Raw genomic sequence first — 23,613 nt, 5'->3', positions numbered from 1 at the left:
GCCATCTGCCATGTGACAGACCAACAAGAAACACAATGTTTTAATCATAACGCATCACTTTTAAAGACGTTTCCTGTGCCATGTTAATGTGTTTGAAGCCTGTTTTCTTGGTATATTTTTATGTCTCCATTGTGAAACACAACACTGATGTTGCCTTTGGCTCAGTTCACTTCCTGGTCTCATCCTCTCCAGATAACAGTTTTTCTTGTGATGGATCTCATGCTTAGCATCTCCGACATGAATCTGGTGCCTTCGCTGAAAGGAAAGCACCTCAGTGTGATGATCTTACCCTCACAAACCTTGACGACGAAGGTCGTTTGTTCATTTTCTTTCTTCTTATTCGGTGCCCGTCTGAAAAGCGGAAGAAGTTTTTGTTCTTTTATTGAAATATTACAGAGAGAGTTTTTAAAGGGCTCTTGCAAACTTTCAAGCGTCAGCGTGAAAGCCGAGAATATGTAATTAAGCAGTTGACTGAGAAGTGGGCTTTAGTAAATGCAGTGGATGAGACGGGTCTTTATGGGGCTTCTGAAAACAAAGTTATGGCAGCTTGTGACCTTCAATTCATTTCTGCTTAAGGAAGCCGAGCGTGTCGGGAAGTGATGAAGTGGCAAATTAAAGTCTGAGGAGACCCTTGTGAAGAGAGGACCTTTTGTCATTTTCCGATAGTGCTTATTAATGTCTTAAAAAGGTTTTCTTGCTTGAGGGTATAATGCATAATAAACTTCATTCACGGACATTTACGGTTGAAAATAAACGCACGTTTCAGACATTTTGCAGCTCAACAGTGTTTTTTTTTGTCTTTCGCTTTAATGCTCATAAGTCCGGTCTGCATTCATTTAATGTGTTTTTAATTTATAGCCCTTTCCTTTCTCCAATCACAACCGTGCACATCAGTTTCTGCTTATATTCTGTGCATAATTACAAGCTTTGTCACCACTAACATCAGTGCAAAGTGCCAGGGTGAATGGGATATGCATGACTTGCTCTGAGCTGTCCGTCTGATGGCAAATGTTGCATTTTGGTCTTCCCCTACTTCCTCTCCCGTAATTTTTCTTTTTGTGTATGTAATGAATGTAAATGTGTCTGTTCTTTTTCATTTGGAACTTGAATGAAACAAAAAAAGGGGGGACAAGCAGGTTCATTCTATGTGCATGTGCTTTCCCCCCTAGACTCTGGCTGCCCTAACGAGAAATTCGATAAATCTGCTTCCAAACCATCTCGCACAAGCTTTGCATGTCCACTCTGGTCCTGAGGAAATTAACAAGCGAATAGAGAGCGCCATCGACTTACGGAGTGGCGATAAGTTGAGAAGAGAGCATATCAAGCCTTTCTCACTGATGTTTAAAGACTCCAGCCTGGAAGAGAAGGTAGCTGGGGTTTCAGACAGATTATTCATTTATTTATTTTTCCTTTCTCTCTCCTTCATCATATCTTCTTTTAGAGGAAAATTTCCAGAAGCAAAACAACAACCAGCTATTGTTTTTTTTGTTACATCATGAGTAAGCTAAAGGCACTTGTATTATAGAGATACAAAAAAAAAGTGCCTTTTTTTTTTTTTAATTTGACCACATTTACATGAGTCACTGTGATATGAGACAAACTTGAGGAAGTTTGTGAAATTTTTGGGGTCAATAATGAGATAAAAATATACTAATTTACTCTGTTTTAGTCTCCAAAGGTACGGAGTCTTAAGTGTGCCACGAGAGTAATCCTAAATCCTGGACTCATATTTTGTTATTCCATTATTCTCTAAAAATATAAATATATATATAAAAATAAGATTTTAAGTTTAACTAAAATTTAAACTCAAACTGAATTAAATAATTTATTGCTAAACGTCCAATAACTTCAATCAATTAAACATTGTAATTAAATAAATAAATCTGATAAGACCATTAGATTCAGTGGAAATCACTATAAAACTGGGGCTTTAATGGGGCCTAATGCTACTGTGCTAAAAAAATTTAAATATTTAGACGGAGAAGAGCTTTACTTTGAAAAATGCAAGAGGAGGGTCCTTCCTGTTCCTCTCTGCTGTGCTTCAGCTCTGCCTCAAAATCCTCTCTCAGTAGAGGAGGCTGTGGCGTAACCATAGCAACAGTATAAGTGACAGAATTTTTTAAATTTTTAAATTTTTTTATTTAGTAATTTATTATTATTATTAGTTAGTAGTAGTAATTTTATTAGAATTGGTATTATTATTGTTGTTATTATTGTTAATATACAATCATTTACAATTATTGCAAATATTATTATTTTTTTGAGCTACTTGACTAATTTGAATTTCCCCCATTGGGGGATGAATAAAGTATTTTTCTATTCTATTTCTATTCTAGTAATTGACACTAATTTGACCCTCCTCCCGGCTCCTGTTGACACACTAGTAGGAGCCAGAGGAGCTTGCTTTTTTTTTGTTGTTAACGTTCTCCTATAAAACGGTTCCAGAATGACATTAACGTTAAAGTTTATATTGGCTCTCTGATAGTTATATTAAATATGATGAAACTTCAGAAGGATACAGTGGGACACTTTGGACTCCTTACTAATTTATGTGAATAAGAAAAAAAATAAATCAGATTGACAATAAAAACACCAACTATCTTTCTAGATGCCATTTAAAGTTCAGTATAGCCACAACCATTATTCTCTGATATTAAACCGACTTAACCATGACTCATGTTAGCTTTTTTGGCTTTACTTGTTGATCCCTTCAGTTTACTCATGACCAAAGGTCCATGCCATGGACCCGTTTTGCAGAACTGTGGAAAAAGTTGTTTTTTAATCATCGTACACTGCTTTCACTAAAGAAAAAAACCCAAATCTGAGTGGTTTTCTCAAATGCATGGCTTCCATATCCCAAAATGACTTAATGACTTCATGTCTTACCTTGAAACTTTAGGTTGAACACGCATTATTAAAGGTCAAAACATCAAAAGCGCGTTTTTAATAAAAATCGCGTCGCTGGAAAGTCCCAAAACTATCAGCATTTGGCTCAATCTTAAAGATATCTATGGGAACATAAACAAGAGATTTAAGGGGTTAATCAGCTTTCTTTTAGGCTTTTTGGGCCAGGCATTAGACGATATGAAAACAATATAAGTGGGTTTATTAACAGCCACAATCTTTGACACGCCAAAGGCATGTGGACAGGCCGTTTCCATAGCAACACGCTCTTGCACATTAGCTTACGGCATCGTTTTAAGCCCACAGGTAATTTTATCCTTATTATGAAGTGTCAAGTCATACTAATAAGATATTGAAGTCATGGTTAGAAGAAGGTGTGCTTAAATATTATTTTTCTTTGCTGAATGCAGTGCACTCTCGTAGCTTTTAGTCCCTTTTCTCCCCACCTTTTACCTTTCAGTTTATCTACATATTGGCTCTCCCCTACCCACATTTGTGTTTCCCCTTGGATCCCACTTCCATCTAAACTTTAAGATCCTTATCTTTATATTGATTTGTTTTCTTTAAACCTTTTTCAGTAACTGTGCGGTGATTTGCTATCAGCCTCCCTCATCTTTTTTCTTTTTTTTTTTTAAATTTGTGACAAAACGTGAAGCATCCTCTCTTGCTAATTTCCCAGCACCCTTTGAGAAAGAGACAGCGAGGTTGGGAGAGCAGGGGTCACTTGGATGAAATTTTTTAAGATTGAGATAAGTCTGGGAGTTAGGTCCAGACTGGAGAATCATTTTCAGTGCACATTTTCCTCTGAAAATGCTAATGCCCAGATGCTAATAAACACTTCTCGGCAACAATAATAAACACCTTGTTTCAGTTATGTTCAGCTTTTCTTGCAGGAGGAAAATGGTCAAGTAATATTTTAGTTGAATTTACTATGTTTTATATGCTTCTTATGTTGGTAAGAAAAGATATAGTAGACCTACAGCGGACCTAGATCTAATTAGCATAGCTTAGCTCAAATGCTAGCGCCAGCTAGCTTGGTATGTTCAAAAATGGAAAAAATGCCTCTTTATTTTAGTTAAATCCATAAAAATATAGATGTCACTCTCCACAACGAATGCTTGTAGTTAAATCGAACGTTTCAATGTTCATGAATTGAAAAATTTGTTGAAATCTTGAACAATTTTTAGATCTGAAAATGTAATCTAGCCTTAGCTTATTTGCATGTGCTGATTGATTAACTTGGTCTTACACAAATGATGTCACACAGAGAAGTAATATTATCAAACACTAAACAGAAAGCACTGGCATTGAAGTTGATGTTCATGCATTTAGGTAAGGCATAAACATTTGACATTGCTTCTCAAATGTTAACATTTCAAATACTTTAACATGAGAGTGGCTACATTTATCAAAACAAAATAGTACAAAAGTCTTCAAAAGCATCATAATTTAAAACTGGACCTGAAAACAGACTTACCATGTGTATGTATGTACCAATGATGTTTTTTTTTATTTTCTATTATGGATTAGTTGTTAGCATTGACATTCAAATCCAAATCCAATCCAAATTTGCGTTTTACATCAAGCCTCACAGTTGGCCTATTGTGACGCTCTCCGTTTGTGTCTAAGCTAACAGCTAAAGGCTAACAGCTAACAGCTAACACTGTGCTTGTCAGCTTCGCACCTTTCCCAGGACCCCACAGCTAACCCACCAGCTCCTGTCTCTCTCTAACGCTTGTGGTTGAACCGTTGCATGCTGCATCTGTGGCAGTGCATCCGTTTGTTTGGTGCATTTTGATTCGTTCAGTCGTTTTTGTTCGTCTGAAAACTTGTTTTTCCATCTTCCCCTCACCTCCTTTCCCTCGTTTTTCTTTTCTTTGTCTTCTTCTTCTTCCTTCTTTGGGCAGTACTCGCAGATGAGGGACGAGGTTTTCAAGTCCAACCTGGTTTGCGCCTTCATTGTGCTCGTCTTCATCACCACCATCCAAAGCCTGCTTCCCTCTGCCAGGTAAGAGAAAGGAGACTGTTAGAAACAAAACTATCCGTTTCAATTGGCAGGGTTAGGTATTTTACACAATATATTGCAACACCTTGATTCTTTTTTCTTTTTCAGCCGCTTATGTGTTTGGGAGGATTTGCCTTTTGTATGATTTATGTTAAACCAGGGCTTTTTTGTCAGACAGATGACCTCATATCTGACTCTAGAACACTTTGGTATCCAGAGGAGTTCATGGTGGACTCAGTGGCTGCGAGGTGCCCAGGTCCTGTGGCTGCAGAACCAGCCCAGATCATCAGCCCTCCACCACCGTGCTTGGCAGCTGGTGTGAGGTGTTTGTGCTGATATGCTGTGTTTGATTTCCAATGCTGTGCATTATGAGCAAACATCTCCACTTTGGTCTGCTCTGTCCAAAGGACATTGTTCCAGAAGTCTTGTGGTTTGTTCAGATGCAGCTTTGCAAACCTAAGCTGTGCTGCCATGTTCTTTTTAGAGAGAAGAGGCTTTCTCCTGCAGCCCTTCCACACAAGCCGTACTTGTTCAGTCTGTTTCTAACTGTGCTGTTATGACCTTTAACCTTTAACATGCTGACTGAGGCCTGCAGAGTCTGAGATGTAGCTCTTGGGGTTTCTGACCTTGGGGTGACCTTTAACCTTTAACATGCTAACTGAGGCCCGCAGAGTCTGAGATGTAGCTCTTGGGTTTCTGACCTTGGGGTGACCTTTAACCTTTAACATGCTGACTGAGGCCTGCAGAGTCTGAGATGTAGCTCTTTGGGTTTCTGACCTTGGGGTGACCTTTAACCTTTAACATGCTAACTGAGGCCCGCAGAGTCTGAGATGTAGCTCTTGGGTTTCTGACCTTGGGGTGACCTTTAACCTTTAACATGCTGACTGAGGCCTGCAGAGTCTGAGATGTAGCTCTTGGGTTTCTGACCTTGGGGTGACCTTTAACCTTTAACATGCTGACTGAGGCCTGCAGAGTCTGAGATGTAGCTCTTGGGTTTCTGACCTTGGGGTGACCTTTAACCTTTAACATGCTGACTGAGGCCTGCAGAGTCTGAGATGTAGCTCTTTGGGTTTCTGACCTTGGGGTGACCTTTAACCTTTAACATGCTAACTGAGGCCTTTATTCACAGGAACAGTATAGAAACATATTACATGGCAGCATACATGGAATTACCAAAGACAGTAGATTGTGGTATTCTCTTATACTTTCTCAAAAGGTTGTTGACCTTTACCAGAAAACACCCCGACCTAAACCTAAACAATATCTGGCCAGTAAACTGACAAAACTTCTGCTTTTACAGAGGTGCTCACACTTCAAATAATCAGGTGCATAATTGTTGAGCAGCTGTTGGGGGGGGGGGGGGGAGTTCAGTCCTTTGTCCTTAACTGTATATTTATACTCTTGTGTGTTTTTGTAGAATGGTAACCATGGTGATCCAGTTCTCAGTCCTCATCATCCTCCATTCCTGCCTGGTCCTAGTTACGACAGCAGAAGACTACAAGTGTCTGCCTCTGGTCCTGAGAAAATTCTGCTGCTGGATCAACGAAACCTACGCGGCACGAAACGTCATCATCTTCGTCTCCATCCTCATCAACTTCCTGGCAGCGATGATCAACATCGTGAGTTCGTTCTTCGCTTCATCTTTCCTTCTCGTCATCTTTCCTTCTCGTCATTAATAATAAAGGATCTACCTATCTAATATACCTGGTAATTTTGATTTTTTTTCCAGTGTACCAACTCATTTTGGTTTAAAAATGCCATGTATTTGTAAAAAAAAATGGACCCCAAAGGTTCTCAGCTGGTTCTAAATGCGTCTGTATGGATCAGTCCTTTGAAAAACTGAATGCCAACTTTAGCTACAGAGCAAGCAAATTGCAAATTAGTTAAATTGAACTGAATAATACTTTAATATTTAGTATTTACACTGAAAAAAATCTAAGTCTTACCAAGTATATTTGTCTCATTTCTAGTCAAAATATCTCATTAAACTTAATTTAAGACACAACTGCCTAACAAGTACCATTTCAGCCAGATATAGGGACTTGTTTGAAGACAATACATCTGGAATATCTTGTTAAATGAAAAAGTCTTGAAAACAAATTGTTTTGAGTCGGATTTCATATGAAACAAGATTTTTTTTTACATTTGAAGATGTTTTTAAGCTAATTTCAAGATCACTTTTATCTCAAAAGTCCTAAATATCACATCTTATTTCAAGAAATCTTGACAAGCCGATTTTCACTAGTTCCATTGGCAGATTTTTTTGCTTATTTCAAGCAAAAACGTTATTTATTTGTTGTTTTTCTTACTTATTTTTGGATAGGCATTTTTTCCAGTGTAATACACAAGTCACAAGACTAAATACTGCCCAGAGTTGCATTGATTCGTCTTCTGTTGAAGGTGGGTAGAGTCGATCCACAGCGTAAAGTCTTCTCATCCCAAAGACTCTCAATGGGGTTAAGATCTGGACTCTGTTGGTCAGTCCATGAGTGAAAAGGATTTCTCCCTGAACCATTGATTCCCACTCTGAGCCCAATGAATCCTGACTTTATTATCTTAAAAATACGTTTGTGCCATGAGGAACGAAGAAGAAAATCTGTGGCTCATTCAGTGTATACAGGAAGTCATGTGACCTCACGTTTATACGTGCGTGATGTCGCTAAACGTAGACCTGACCATCTGAAGTAACCACGGGTCAAAAAGGCTTCACAGGTTTGTACAGTTGAAACAAAGCATGATGGGTGCTCATCACTCTGGAACAGAGTAAATGTGGACTCATCACGCCACGTGACCTTTTTCCATGGCTCCAAAGTCCAGTTTTCATGCTTCCTTGCAAACTGAAGCCTCCTTTTTCTTAAAGCTACACAGCTCTTTAGTCCCAAATGTTTTACTTTTTCTTGCATTGAAGGTGTGAAAATGTTCTTAACTTCACTCCTAAACATTGTTTTCTTAGATTCAAAACATTCAAGATGTTCTTCTGACCACATTGTCTCCACAAAGATGATGGTTCGCCTCTATCCCACAAGGTTTTAATGATGCTTTGGACATTTCTTAACATGATTCTAGTATTTTAAGCAATCTTATTAGTTAGTTTTCTTTTCTTAATGCAGACCAATAAGTTGAACTTAATGAAAAAGAGGAATATTTTTTCCACAGCTTGTGTCTTCAAACTTGACCGTTAAAGGGACAGTTCGCCTCTTTTGATATGAAGCTGTATGACATCCCATATTAGCAACATCATTTATGAACATTTTCGATTTTGTGATGCAAATGTATTACTCTTTTGAACGTATATTGTTCTGAGAAGCAAAACGCTTTATTTTTTAAACCCCAGCCAACTAGCCGGACTACTTTCATCAACACCAAAACGAGGCTGGAACTCTGCTCACAGGACGCAGCAGGGGGTAAGAAGATGTTCAGAAATGATGTTGCTAATATGGGATGTCATACAGCTTCATGTCTAAAGAGGCGAACTGTCCCTTTAAGGTGATGAGAAGCTGCTTACTGCATCGGTTCAGGTTAAATACCTTGTGTAATGTTGCCAGCTCAAACACATTAATCACTGCAGTACTTTTCCATCGGGAGGATCTTATCTATTTGCCTAATGAAATCCATGCGGTGACACTTTTCATAATGGCCAGGTGGTGTTATTTCAACCCTATGATGGATGAATCTGTGAAAGAATGTAAGGCTTAGATCTCCTGGACCAACATATTGAATTCAAATTGTTTCACTGGGTCAGAAATGTGCATCTGAAATCTGAATCTTCACACACTGGAAAAAATCCAAGTCTTACCAAGTATATTTTTCTCATTGAGTATCTCATTACACTTAATATAAGACACAACTGCCTAACAAGCACCATTTCAGCCAGATATAGGGACTTGTTTGAAGACAATACATCTTGAATATCTTGTTAAGTGAAAAAGTCTTGAAAACAAATTGTTTTGAGTCAGATTTCATATGAAACAAGCTTTTTTTTTTCCATTTGAAGAGGTTTTTAAGCTAATTTCAAGATCACTTTTATCTCAAAAGTCCTAAATATCACATCTTATTTCAAGAAATCTTGACAAGCCGATTTTCACTAGTTCCATTGGCAGATTTTTTTTGCTTATTTCAAGCAAAAACGTCTCGTATTTGTTGTTTTTTTACTTATTTTTGGAGGGGCATTTTTTCAGGTGCATGTTTACCGAAAAAAAAACAAAGCTGCAAATATCCGACACAAAACATCTTGATTGATCCAATTGAGGTTTGACGAAAATTCGCATTGAAAAGAATTTCCAAACCGATTCTGAAAGAGTTTAAATTCTGCGCAACGACAGTAATCAACCCCTTGTTGGTTCTCCCGCAGCTGTGGTGCGACTTCGACAAGTCCAACACCTTCAGGAACCAGACGTACAACGAGTCCGCCTCCATCCCAGACATCTGCTTCTACCCAGAGGTACCGACAAAATGAGGTGTCTGAATTTCGTAGTCGGGTCCATCTGTTGTGTTTTTTCCACCACTGTGACAGCGGCAAAATGATGAATTAAACATCCTCGACAGCTGCTCGCGCCCAGAGGGAGGTCTCGCCTCGGACAACAGGCGACTGATGGAGCCGTCAGGGCGCCATGCAGAAAATATCCGTTCTGTTATTTTGCTCACACAATACGCGGCTGATTGATAGAGTCAATAAGGGAGCCACATTTTTATAGCTCCGAGCTCCGGTTAAGTCATGTACTGCTGCGTGTATTCATCACAAACTTATTTCCTCCCGGGGCTTCCAAAGGCTTTTTGTGTGCAAATAAGGTCTGTTTTTAGATACATTCGGGAAGAGATTTTGACTTTTTAGCTGCAGCAGAACCAGAAAAAAAAATGCTTGTGCCAATTTCGAAGGCTTCGTTACAGCAGGCTGTCAGATATTGGATTTAATATTTTATAACTTCGGCATCTTTAAACATAAAAGTCAGTCGACTGTTCCGGTTTGTGATAATGTGGCTGGAGGAGCTGATGATTACATTTTGATGTCATGTGGGCTCAGACTGCAAATTAATGACAGAAAGATTGTGTCACAAACCGAAGCGCTGAGTTTAAAAGATGTGGGCGATGACTAAGATGTGCATGAGTTTGGGTGGAGGGGGTAGGATGTTGCTTTTTGGCAATAAAAGTCTCGATATCTGATCTCTACTGCTTCAGTGTGTCGTATACTAACAAGAGCAGCGTTTCATGTTTGCAGGCTGGTTACCCAAAGGACAAATAGTGTTGATAGAAATGTAAAAACAGGTTGTTTATAAGAAGCGTTGAATGTTCACCGTGTGTCCGTCAGCTCTCTGGTGTTAGTGACCACATGTTCATGACCACACACACGAAAAATCCTAAACACAATCCTCACGTTATTTGTGGCTGTGTTCGAAACCGCATACTACATACTACATATTGCATACTACATACTGCATACTGCATACTACATACTGCATACTACATACTACATACTACATACTGCATACTGCATACTACATACTGCATACTACATACTGCATACTGCATACTGCATACTGCATACTACATACTGCATACTACATACTGCATACTGCATACTGCATACTACATACTGCATACTACATACTGCATACTACATACTACATACTGCATACTGCATACTACATACTGCATACTACATACTACATACTACATACTGCATACTGCATACTACATACTGCATACTGCATACTGCATACTACATACTGCATACTACATACTGCATACTACATACTACATACTGCATACTGCATACTGCATACTACATACTACATACTGCATACTACATACTGCATACTACATACTACATACTGCATACTGCATACTACATACTACATACTACATACTGCATACTGCATACTACATACTACATACTACATACTGCATACTGCATACTACATACTGCATACTACATACTACATACTACATACTGCATACTGCATACTACATACTGCATACTGCATACTGCATACTACATACTGCATACTACATACTGCATACTACATACTACATACTACATACTACATACTGCATACTGCATACTACATACTACATACTGCATACTACATACTGCATACTGCATACTGCATACTACATACTACATACTACATACTGCATACTGCATACTACATACTGCATACTACATACTGCATACTACATACTACATACTACATACTGCATACTGCATACTACATACTGCATACTGCATACTACATACTACATACTGCATACTACATACTGCATACTGCATACTACATACTGCATACTACATACTGCATACTGCATACTACATACTACATACTGCATACTGCATACTGCATACTACATACTGCATACTGCATACTGCATACTACATACTGCATACTACATACTGCATACTGCATACTACATACTACATACTGCATACTGCATACTACATACTGCATACTACATACTGCATACTACATACTACATACTGCATACTGCATACTACATACTGCATACTGCATACTGCATACTACATACTGCATACTACATACTACATACTGCATACTACATACTACATATTGCATACTACATACTGCATACTGCATACTACATACTGCATACTACATACTGCATACTGCATACTACATACTGCATACTGCATACTGCATACTACATACTACATACTGCATACTGCATACTACATACTGCATACTACATACTACATACTGCATACTACATACTACATATTGCATACTACATACTACATACTGCATACTGCATACTGCATACTACATACTGCATACTACATACTGCATACTGCATACTGCATACTACATACTGCATACTACATACTGCATACTGCATACTGCATACTACATACTACATATTGCATACTACATACTACATACTGCATACTGCATACTGCATACTACATACTGCATACTACATACTGCATACTGCATACTACATACTGCATACTACATACTGCATACTGCATACTACATACTGCATACTACATACTACATACTACATACTGCATACTACATACTACACACTACATACTCATCGATCAGACAGTATGCAGAGCGTTTACCCACAATGCATTTCGCTCCTGCCCGAGCCGAAATCAGCCGGCCTGAAGCTGATTTCGCTTAAGCTCTAAACTCTGTAAACTTTAGCAACATTTGAAACATTTTCAGGTGAGAAAGTAGTCGTTTAGATCCCCAACGTGTTGAAAACCTGACAAAATACCGGCTGTTTACCATTTTGTTCCCACGAATTCAGCGCTACTAAAGCTAGCCGCAGTGAGCAATGCACTTCCGGTTATTTTCACAAAATAAAATACCCGTTGCCTTTTATCATAGGGAAAGCCATTACCATACAATTGGTGCTTTTGTTTTGAAAACAGGAAGTGAACCTACCCTCGTTGTAGCTAGCTTGAAACTGCCGTTTTGACAGGAAATGACGATCAGCGACGTCACGTTACATTGCATCTTGGGTAGTTTGAGTATGAGTAGTAACCTCATGATGCATACCCAACATTTCGGAGAATCTAGTATTCATCCGGGAACTTCTCGCTTACTCAAACTCGCATACTTACTCAAAAAGTTAGTATGAGTAGTAGGATAAGTATGCGGTTTCGAACACAGCCATTGAGTTTTTTTATTTTTTAATGTGATTAATTTCAATCAACTTGAAATAAACTAGTTAGTTCAACCTTCTTTATAAACAACTCAAGTGTACTCGATTAAACCACATTCACAAACAGAATACAAATGAATTGTGTTGCTTTTACTAACTCCTCTTCTGTAAATTCAAGGACCAAATATTTCCCTTTTTTCAGTGTAGTACAAGAAAATGGAGCTGGAGTGCGATGCTTGAAATCAGATTAGACAGAAACATCACTAACAGTCCAATCATAAAGACTTAATGTATCTAATCTTACTCTAATGTCTTGTGGGAAAAACATTATATCGGCTTTGTGTTTCATGAGAAGATTACATCTTTTGAATAGTAGTCAGAGATGTTACGGAGCATAGTGCCCATCAGTAGTATTGCCCTTTGAGGTGCCTCACATTTGACAGAAGCAACTTATTTAAATACAGCGCGTGCCAGATGAAGTTGACCAAATCTTTCTGTCTCTCCCAGTATTTTGTGTTCACAGGAGTCCTGGCGATGGTGACTTGTGCCGTGTTCCTGCGGCTGAACTCTGTGCTGAAGCTGGCCGTGCTGCTGATGATGATCGCCATCTACTCGCTGCTGACAGAGGCTTTCTACACTTCGCTGTTCGTTCGCTACGACACCGTCCACCACAACACGGAGTGAGTGATTTTTCCCAAAAGTTCACCAGTCACACTCTCCATTTGTCTACATCTAAGACTGGATTCTGTGAGTTGAAGCCAACTCCTTACTGCTGGTCAGGCTCAAATGAACAAATATGTGAAGCAAAAACAGTTGCTCGAAACCGCATACTAAATACTACATACTACATACTACATACTTCCATTCTGCATACTCATCGATCAGACAGTATGCAGAGCGTTTACCCACAATGCATTTCGCTCCTGCCCGAGCCAAAATCAGCCGGCCTGAAGCTGATTTCCCTTAAGCTCTAAACTCTGTAAACTTTAGCAACATTTGAAACATTTTCAGGAGAGAAAGTAGTCGTTTAGATCCCCAACGTGTTGAAAACCTGACAAAATACCGGCTGTTTACAATTTTGTTCCCACGAATTCAGCGCTACTAAAGCTAGCCGCAGTGAGCAACGCACTTCCGGTTATTTTCACAAAATAAAATACCCGTTGCCTTTTATCATAGGGAAAGCCATTACCATACAATTGGTGCTTTTGTTTTGAAAACAGGAAGTGAACCTACCCTCGTTGTAGCTAGCTTGAAACTGCCGTTTTGACAGGAAATGACGATCGGCGACGTCACGTTACGTTGCATCTTGGGTAGTTTGAGTATGAGCAGTAACCTCATGATGCAGACCCAACATTTCGGAGAATCGAGTATGCATCCGGGAACTTCTCGCTTACTCAAGCTCGCTTACTAACTCAAAAAGTTAGTATGAGTAGGAGAAGTATGCGGTTTCGAACACAGCCTTACATTCATTGTTCCTCACTTCTTCATGTGTTTTCTCACCTCCACCTCCTAAAAAACACACGAAGAAGAAGGGCTCTCTGAGATAGCACAGTGAACTTTACTGTGACTACGTTCGAGGCCACCCAGAGAAAATAAGAATGACCCTCAGAGCAAAGGTTTCCACACAGATCATCACCACAGGGAGCTGATGGGAGTCAGATTAATTTCTTAAAGCCCCTCTGAGATATTAGATGAAAGGTCAACATGAAGGAGGACCTCAGGAGGAGAAAGACTGTTTCATGTCTCGTGTAATTGCGCTTTCCTTCTTCATATTATTTACTTTTTGTCACACTCACACTGCGGCCCTGAGATTTTTCTTTCTTTTATCTGTGATATGTAATCACTGTCAGGGGAAAATAGGTTGTTGAGCTGGGCTGGAAATGTGGTAAAAACAGAGAAGACAGAGATGCTCATCGATGTCAGTGGACCTTCATCTCAAAGGACTTTGTTGCATTCCTCTGGTTTTATCACCTGGTACTTTGAGATGAGTAAAAAAAAAAGGAGGAAAAGATTTAGGACCTTTAATCTGGTGCATTAAAAGGTGGTATACTGTCATTGCCTTTCTGTGACACCTGTAGCATTTAATTCTGTTTTGGATTTCCAGGGACAGAAAGTGGAGGCCCTGCAGCCTGATGCAGATTTGGAGAAATATAAAAGTTGTTTTTTTATAACCCACACCCTCAATCAGAGTTATATTCTGATTATCACTCAGTGGGGTCACATGGCACTGAGAGGATCAGATTGTTGGCTAAATTACAATAAGACTGAGTTGAGCAAGGGTAATTATCCTTGGATATATGGCGGAGAATGAATCAAATCATAGGCACAAAGCATTTTTACGACAAGCAGGTTTAGAGTGACTTTCAACCCAGTTATTTCGGGGTCTTAATCCGATCCAGTCCAATTTCCTTTCAGATTAAGGTGTCTACATGAATTTAATAACTCAGTCTGATTGTAATTTAGTCAATAATCCGATCCTTTTAGTGCAATGTAACTCCACTGACTAAGTGGCAACTTTGTAATGGACTTCATCACCATTTCCATGGTGTATTTGCAGCACCGTTTCCTGCTATTGTTTAATTGATTGAACTAATCTTACACTAAAATAAAGACAAGTCATTAGGTGCAACTATCTGTATGACAGTAAACTGTTAAATAAAATCTCATGTTTGGGACATCACCTGAAGTATGATTAAAAAAACAAAAGGTGGTGGCATCAAGTTTAAAAACCACCAAAATCAGCATGTGGAGGTTGGAGTGGTGGTGGAGTAATAAAACTCAAGACGTTAATAGAGGAAAACTTTGATCATTGACCATCATTGATGCTCTCTTGACATTTATTTAGCTTGTTAGTTTACTGATTTATTCATTCATTCATGTTTAACATACGATCTCTCTTCTCTCCGGGAGTCCTGGTGAAGATGGCAGCATTAAACATGTAAAAAGACTTGGCCATGTGAACTAAAAGTCCTTAAAAGAGTGTAAGCTGTAGACCTTTTCAAGCATAAATGGATAAAGTGTTTTTACCCAGCTCTAAGCGCACCCTGGGAATGTTTTAAAAGAGTTTTGGGAGTAGAGCTGGAATCATACCACCACTTTTTGTCTTTTTAATCATACTTCAGACAGTTTTAGGCACGAAAACCACTTGGTTAGATTAAGGTAAACATAATTTGGATAGAAATCACCTGACATGAACCAGGCTACAAACATCACTAAGTCATTCATTTCCCATATTCGCTTCATCATGTGCAAGGCTGGGGAGGAGCTGGAGCCCATCCCAGAGAGGCAGGGTACACTCACATGAGTCCTGGGGTCAATCTCTCAATTTCAAATCACCAATTAACCCAACGTGAATGTTTTGGAACTGTGAGCGGAACCCAGAGAGAACCCACGCGTCCGTGGGGAGAACTGCTGTGAGGCTTTTCCATTTTTTCTTTGGATTCCACAGCAATGACCTCTTTGACACGAGTAGATCGTCTCATACAGTCCATTTTACACCCTAAAGGCTGATTTATGGTCGCCTACGGAGAGCTACGGGGACCCCAAGGGTTGTGATTGGTCGGCTAACAACATCATTTCCAGAATCACTTTCCCGGTTTAGCTCCTTCCTCTCAGAACAACAACGCCGCCATTTTTGAAAGAGTTTACTGTGTGCCGGTCAACATTTGGTCAAAATTATTTGCATTTCAACATCAACAAGCTCCAACTCCAACAACAGTCTTTCTCTCTCGGTCGCCATCGTTCACTGTGAGGAGTGGAACGGAGCCGGAAGGTGAACAACCAATCAACCACTTTCACCATAGACGTCGCCAGATTGGGTCGTCTAACGTAGCGCCGCCTACTGATCGGGAGGTGAACTGCCTTGGGTATCCGACATCCCGACGGAGAGACTTCCAAAGGACGGACGACGGAGCTTGACGGATAGCGATGGAGAAACATACTGAGGCCTTAACACCCCATCCTGACTGAACGTGAGCGAGCGAAACTGACGCGAAGCGACAATGAAATGCCGCACGAGGGTGACGATTTTGTCGCGAGTGATTCTATTGGTTCAGAATCCAAACCAATCAAATCATCAAGGGACGTCAACTAACTTCTGGCGCTCTTTTATAGATTTCTGACATCTGTTTGGATCATAAACCATTGGGTGCTGTTCCACGGTAAAGATCAGCTTCTCCTCGTCCGTTATTCCCTGAGTGATGCTGACCTGTTGCTAACTAGCTTGTCAACAGGAAGCAGCTTGTTCATTTCAACCAATAAGAAGTGTTTAGGGGCGGGACGCTGCCGCGAAATGTCGTCCAGATAGAGACAGCGCGGGCAATTTTAGGTCGCCGTCGCGGCATGTCAGGACAGGCTGAGTGAAAAGTACGCATTCTGATCACTTTTTATCAATCGCTCGCTTGCGTTCAGTCAGGATGAGGTGTGAGACTGTAAAAATGAGAATGTGACACTCAGGGCTCGTGAGTTGGGCTTTTTTTCATTACAAAATTATAGATTTTTGGGTGGTCTGTGGCGTAGTGGGTTGAGCAGGCGCCCCATGTATAAGAGGCTATAGTTCTCTGCAGCTGGCCCCGGTTCGAGTCCCGCATCGGACGGCCCTGTGCTGCGTGTTGTTCCCCCTCTCTCTGCTTCCTGTCTCTCTACACTGTCCTATCTAATAAAGGCAAAAAAGCCCCTAAAAAATATTAAAAAATGGTAGATATTGTATATGAGGGGAGATAGAATTTAATTGAGAGTTATTTTAAATTAGTCCTCCTTCTGGGAAATGCCTCAGCTTCTTCTCATCTGCTGCACTGACCAGCTCATCCCCAATTCTGCTGTCTGGACGGTTTCTTGTGTCTTTTCATGTTGACTTATTTCATATTGCACACCGTTTGGGGGTCTCTCGAGCTGCACCGCAGTTTAAACCTGGCATTAGGTATGAAGAAAAGCCTTCACAGCTTTATTGTTCCCCTAAAGACATCACATCATACATCACTGTCATGAGCTGATCCTCTGCACTGAAAACGAATGATTTCTTATTTTTCACTTGTTATGGGAGTCTGGCTCTGAGGTCTATGTATGAAATACCTGGAGCAGCATCTCTACATCTCTCTGAGCTGTTAATCCTCGGTGTGCTCCAGAGCAGCTCTCCACAATCTGAAAATAAACACGGAGGTTTTATGCTTCTGTCACATCAGAAAAGAAAAGGAGTCCTGCCACCTTCCTCTGTTTGTGTTTCTGTAGTTTCTATGTAGACTTTATTGGTGACGGGGGTTCGTTTCTGCGCCATCAGAGCTCATTCAGCACTCACTTGTTGGAAAAATGAACACTCAGCAGATTCCTTTTTTGTTCTCGTTGCCACAGAAACTTCCTGGGAACCAAAGAGACGTCGTTGCTCCTGATGGCCATGTTCCTCCTCGCGGTGTTCTACCACGGTCAGCAGGTAAAGTGTGACTTTAAAACAGCCTCAGAGCACAGAACTCACGTATAATGATGCACCCGACACATCCCAGACAGCTCATCACGGTCCTTAATACCCTTCAAATCCAGTTTCGATGACAGGACCAAGCCTCCTGACTGTTGCTATGCAACAAGCCCAATTAATGTGAAGCGGCAGCAGCAGCCTGAAGTGAAATTAACGGGAGAAGAAGATAAACAGGCAGTCGCTGCTCCGGTGGTGTTTAAACATGATAATGAAAAGTCTAATTTTATAAAACGTTAACACCACTTCTCAAACATTTAGTTAATTAATCATTTTTATTTGGCTCCCAGACAATGAATCAGCAATTATTTTCCTCAGAGAAAATGTTATCATCCACTATTCAAATCTCTGAGTCATTGTAAATTGAAATCATCCATCCATCCATTGTCTGGGGGGTGGGGGGGGCTATCCCAACTGCCATTGGTCGAGAGGCAGCATACGTCCTGGGCGGGGCGCAGTCCATCACAGGGCCAGAGACAAACGACACGAGCAAACATGCACTCTGATATGAAAATATTGACATTATCATACATTTCTTTCTTGTTAATAGTGCCCTCTACTGGTACTTTAGCTTTACTGCAACAAGATTTACCATCAGATATATTAAACAGTATGAAACATGCTTAAAATCTTGTGGAATAATGGTCCTGTTTGTCTAATAATCTGATAAATCAGTAAAGGCTGCTGGGTGTTGGATGGAGCTCCACCAGCACACCTGATGAACTGGAAAAGCAGTTTATCCAGGAACGCTTTAAATCGTTATTTCAGAAACAAATCTGCAGATTGATTGTTGAAGATGAACTTTTTTAGCATTTAAACCAGTGTGTTGGTCCAGTTGTGCCATAGAATAAACATCTGGCTGTGCTACATCAACATCTGTTACTTCCTTGATGGATGCTCTGGGATACGGTCCCTTCATCACCACACTCAGCTAAAATCTGTCACAGTCAGCCTGGACAGCAGTCAGAGAGACGACTGGATGAATCATTTTTATGTTGCATCCATCCAGTTTAGTCATGCACTGGTCTGCAGACCTTTGAGCTTTTTCTGTGAAAAAAGTCGACATTAACATCATAATACTGCAGCAGGTCAGTTTGATACTCCGCTCCCCGGGCTGCACCGTCACCGTTACATAACCAAACTCCATCACAATTTAGTTGCAGAGAATATCTGTCATTGTGTGCCTCATTTAGATTAAATTGAAAGGAAAAAAAACTGCCTAATCATGACAGCAAGGAATGAGTTCACTGGACCGTTAAATTAAAAAGTAAAAAGTAATCTAACAAGTAGGTTTCAACATCATCTCATTAATGATTTAATCAGTTCTCCCCCCCCCACCCATTCACTAACCGTTTAAATAGTTCAACAAACAGCAGCAACAAAACCGTGTCAAGCGAAAGATGTTCCTACTCGGGCTGGGCGAGTTAACTCGTTAGTTATTTAATGCCGATAAATATTTTATCGCGCATTAACGCAGGTTTTATTTTATTATTATTTTTTTTTACAATTTAAAAAAAAAAATTATGGATAGGAAAGTTCAGAGAGACAGGAAGCAGGGGGCAGAGAGAGGGGGAACGACATGCAGCACAGGGCCGTCCGATGTGAGACTCGAACCGGGGCCAGCTGCAGCGAGGACTATAGCCTCTGTACATGGGGCATCTGCTGTACCCACATATTATTTTATTTTGTAAAAGTCTGTTGCTCACAGGCTTTTATTTTGTAAAAGTCTGCTGCTGTCTGCTGTGGAACAGGAAAAGAAAGTAATCGGCGGATCCACCAAACATGGAGAAGGGTACGGAACTTTTACTCGGCCATTTTCATGTTAAAGTTCTTCCAGACGGCGGAGTCGACAGAACCAAAGTCATCTGTAAACACTGCCAAGTGGAATTGTCTTCTCAGCGTAGTAGTTCCAGTCTAAAATATCACTTAAAGGCAAAACACACAACTGATAGCAGCAAGTCATTCAAGGAAACAGACAGTGGAGCGAGGCTTCTACATAAAAACTACAGAAAGATGCTGATGTTAAAAGTGTGTTTTCACAACAAATGTTATGGCACTTTCATTCATATGGCAGCACATTTAAAATAAAGCTAAATGCTAAAAGCTATACACTACTTTTGGATTCATTTTTGGATTCTGCGTACAAATGTGATTAATGGTGATTAATCAGGGAAATCATGAGATTATTAGATTAAACATTTGAATCGTTGCCCAGCCCTAGTTCCCACCAAACAGTGCAGACACTCTGCCTCTGCTCACTTTCTCACTCTTCTGGTCTCTCCTCCTTGTTTGTCAATTTGAGTCCCTGCAGGGCAGCCTGAAGCATCCAGTTCTTGCTCCACTGAATAAACCACATTCTTCAACTAACAAGCCTCCCGCAAACAAAATTCAGAAACAACACCAAGAGTCCCCGGTGGTCTGCTTTTCCTGAGACGGAGGGATCTATACAAGCTGCTCGAGGGGCTCAGAGATAGGTTTCACTTTCAGTTCAGGCTGTATTTGTTTTGGACGGGCACTCAGCTGCTCTGCTGTAACACCCGGTGGTTCATTCACCATTACAGAGAGTTCTCAAAGAGTTCCCTCGGTGGGGTTTGTTCAAAATGAGAGAAAAAAAAAGATGATTCGTTCGTTTCAGTCAGACTGAAATGGAAACTTTTATGGCCTCTTGAGCAGAGGTGGGTAGTAATGAGTTACATTTACTTGAGTAAGTTTTTGAAATAATTATACTTCTAGGAGTAGTTTTAAATCTCTATACTTTTTACTTTTACTTGAGTAGATGTGTGCAGCAGAAACTGCCCTCTTACTCCGCTACATTAGGCTACAATGAGCTGGTTACTTTTCTTCTTACCTCTTTGGTATTCTACGCCTCATTATTTTTATCCCCCCGCGTACGCCTCATTTTAATGTTTTATTCTGACAGAGAGAGAGACTTCCACCAAAGGCTCTACCACCTGACTGTGTTCCACCAATCAGACGCAGCCGTGCAGTCTGGTCACGTGACCGTACTCGATCTCAGCGGCGGGACGGGTTAGCTTTAGCATTAGCAGTCGTAGCAAACAAACAAAGAAACAGATGAAAAATGTCAGAACCAACGGTGGGAAATGAAGACGCAGACGAGGCCTCATACTGAAAGCATGTTTACCTTACAAAGAGTGAGAAACAGCAGCTACATTATGTGTCTTCTGTGGCAACCAAAACAAACGCACATTTCAGCAGAAACTCAACATCTAACTTGAGGAAACATGTAGCGCTAAGTTTCCTAAACTCGTTTTTTCCCCCCATGGATAGGTGAATGTTTGTTTTTTAGGTTACATATGGGTTACATATGTTTTAAACATTTCCTAAGTCTCTTTTATTTTTTTATTGAAGTACTTGAATTTACCTGGATTATTTTAATTTAAGCTATTTTGTAATTAATTAATTAATTTTAATTTATTTTATCAATTGGATGAACTCTAATTTGCCTAAAGATGATTATTTAGTATTTTTGTCTGTCTGATTGAATGCTTGTGTTAACAAATAAATCAGACGTTACTCAACAGTTACTCAGTACTTGAGTAGTTTTTTCACCGAGCACTTTTTTACTCTTACTCAAGTAATTATTTGGATGACTACTTTTTACTTTTACTTGAGTCATATTATTCTTAAGTAACAGTACTTTTACTTGAGTACAATTTTTGGCTACTCTACCCACCTCTGGTCTTGAATAAAAAAACTGTAAGAAAGGAAAATGCTCCTTGTGTAAACAAGCTGCGAGTGGAAAATACTTCCATGAATTAGAAGCAAAAACAAACAAACTTGGAACCCATCAGTGAGTCTCCTCCGTATACAAAGCAAAACAGAAACAGTTCGTTTGCATGTCTGATACATTATACAAGCCATTTTTATAAAGATGCAGCCAGAGTCCGCAGCCTGCAGGAAACTGGTGTCACCCTCACCGCTTTCATGCTCTCTCTATGGCAACCTTTGATCATGCAGTTCGGCGTCCGTCGGAGAGGAGGGGAGACGAGCGTAATTGAAGGTCTTTTGTAGCCTCATGACAGTGGAAAGCAGCCGTATTTGAAGTTATCCAGTGGCACACGGGATTGATTCCTCTCTGGGTCAATTCGACCACTTGTTTGGCACGACAGAGACAATGAGAGTCCTGTTGCGCTCACTGCTCGAAAACGCTGTTTGTGAAAGATGCATCAGGCCAAGCGCAGAGTGCATAAAGAGACTGGAAGGTCCAGTGTGCAAAATGTGAGTCAGCCTTTATTTTAGGTTAATGGTTCCATGAACTCTGCAGATGGCTCAGTTTCCAAATAGGATTATAGTTAAATTTGTAATGGGGGGGACAGAAAAAAAATAATCTGGTGGTTCAGTTCCTTTATCTTCCAGTCAGCATGTTGAAGCATCCTCGAATCCTTGAATGTGTTTGTATGTCATTGCATTCTCTGCTTTCTACTTTGTAATCTAATTTAATTTGGTGTCGGAACTTAAAGGGATAGTTCGCCTCTTTTGACATGAAGCTGTATGACATCCCATATCAGCAACATCATTTATGAACATCTTCTTACCCCCTGCTGCGTCCTGTGAGCAGAGTTCCAGCCTCGTTTTGGTGTTGATGAAGGTAGTCCGGCTAGTTGGCTGGGGTTTAAAAAATAAAGCGTTTTGCTTCTCAAAACAATATGTGTTCAAAAGAGTAATACATTTGCATCACTTTAGCCTCGTTTCCACTATGCAGTCCGGTACGGGTCGGTTCAGAACGGTACGGGTCGCTTTGGGGTCTCTTTGGGGTCAGCTTGCGTTCCCACTGTACAAAGGGGACCCTCAGGGGTGGGCGGAGTGCGTGCCAAAGCGTAAATAGCAAATAACAGCAAATAACAAACAACATCCATTATTTGGAACCACCTCCAAGCTTCTTCAGCTTAATGCCACACCGGCTCGCGGTCCGGTTGAAACCACTCTCTGACATTTTTGCGGCGATCGGCTGGAAAACTTTTTGGTTTGAAACAGCGCCATCGAGCTCCCGCTGCTCAGCCTCCTCACCAACACCGGAGAGCAGAGCCTGGAACCGGTCCTGTGTGCTCGCTACCCCAAGCAGAAGGGTTACAGACATGGGAACGGGTTCCATGGTAACGGGTTCCATGGTCACGGGTTCCATGGGACCGGTACGCTTTGGTGGGAGTGGAAACACTGAAATAAGAGAACCATTCTGAACCGACCCGTACCGGACTGCATAGTGGAAACGAGGCTAAAATGGTTCTCCAGGAAAAAGTCAGACCTCACAATCGCTTGGCCCTATTTTCTCTCTGCATGCTGCTGCCTGCCGACAGCCGCACCTGTTATGGTGTTTACTGCTCAGAAGGGAAATGGCAGCAGGCAGTGATATGAAAGGAGAGAAAATAGGGCCAAGAGATTGTGAGGTCTGACTTTTTCCTGGAGAACCATTTTGTGATGCAAATGTATTACTCTGTTGAACGCATATTGTTTTGAGAAGCAAAACGCTTTATTTTTTAAACCCCAGCCAACTAGCCGGACTACCTTCATCAACACCAAAACGAGGCTGGAACTCTGCTCACAGGACGTAGCAGGGGGTAAGAAGATGTTCAGAAATGATGTTGCTGATATGGGA

General features: G+C 40.5%; 1 protein-coding gene across 1 annotated transcript in view; it reads left to right on the top strand.

The window, feature by feature from the left end:
- adcy8 (adenylate cyclase 8 (brain)) overlaps positions 1-23,613 on the top strand; it is a 141,766-nt gene that overhangs the window by 88,570 nt on the left and 29,583 nt on the right. The window contains exons 8-13 of the mRNA XM_075482691.1: positions 1,170-1,367; positions 4,812-4,912; positions 6,327-6,528; positions 9,261-9,350; positions 13,043-13,215; positions 17,882-17,960. Of these exons, the coding sequence (XP_075338806.1) occupies positions 1,170-1,367; positions 4,812-4,912; positions 6,327-6,528; positions 9,261-9,350; positions 13,043-13,215; positions 17,882-17,960 (843 nt within the window). The remainder of the gene's footprint in view (positions 1-1,169; positions 1,368-4,811; positions 4,913-6,326; positions 6,529-9,260; positions 9,351-13,042; positions 13,216-17,881; positions 17,961-23,613) is intronic.

The sequence above is a fragment of the Odontesthes bonariensis genome, chromosome 14 (assembly GCF_027942865.1).
Source record: "Odontesthes bonariensis isolate fOdoBon6 chromosome 14, fOdoBon6.hap1, whole genome shotgun sequence".
Taxonomy (NCBI): domain Eukaryota; kingdom Metazoa; phylum Chordata; class Actinopteri; order Atheriniformes; family Atherinopsidae; genus Odontesthes; species Odontesthes bonariensis.
This window is presented reverse-complemented; position numbering and strand designations above follow the sequence as displayed.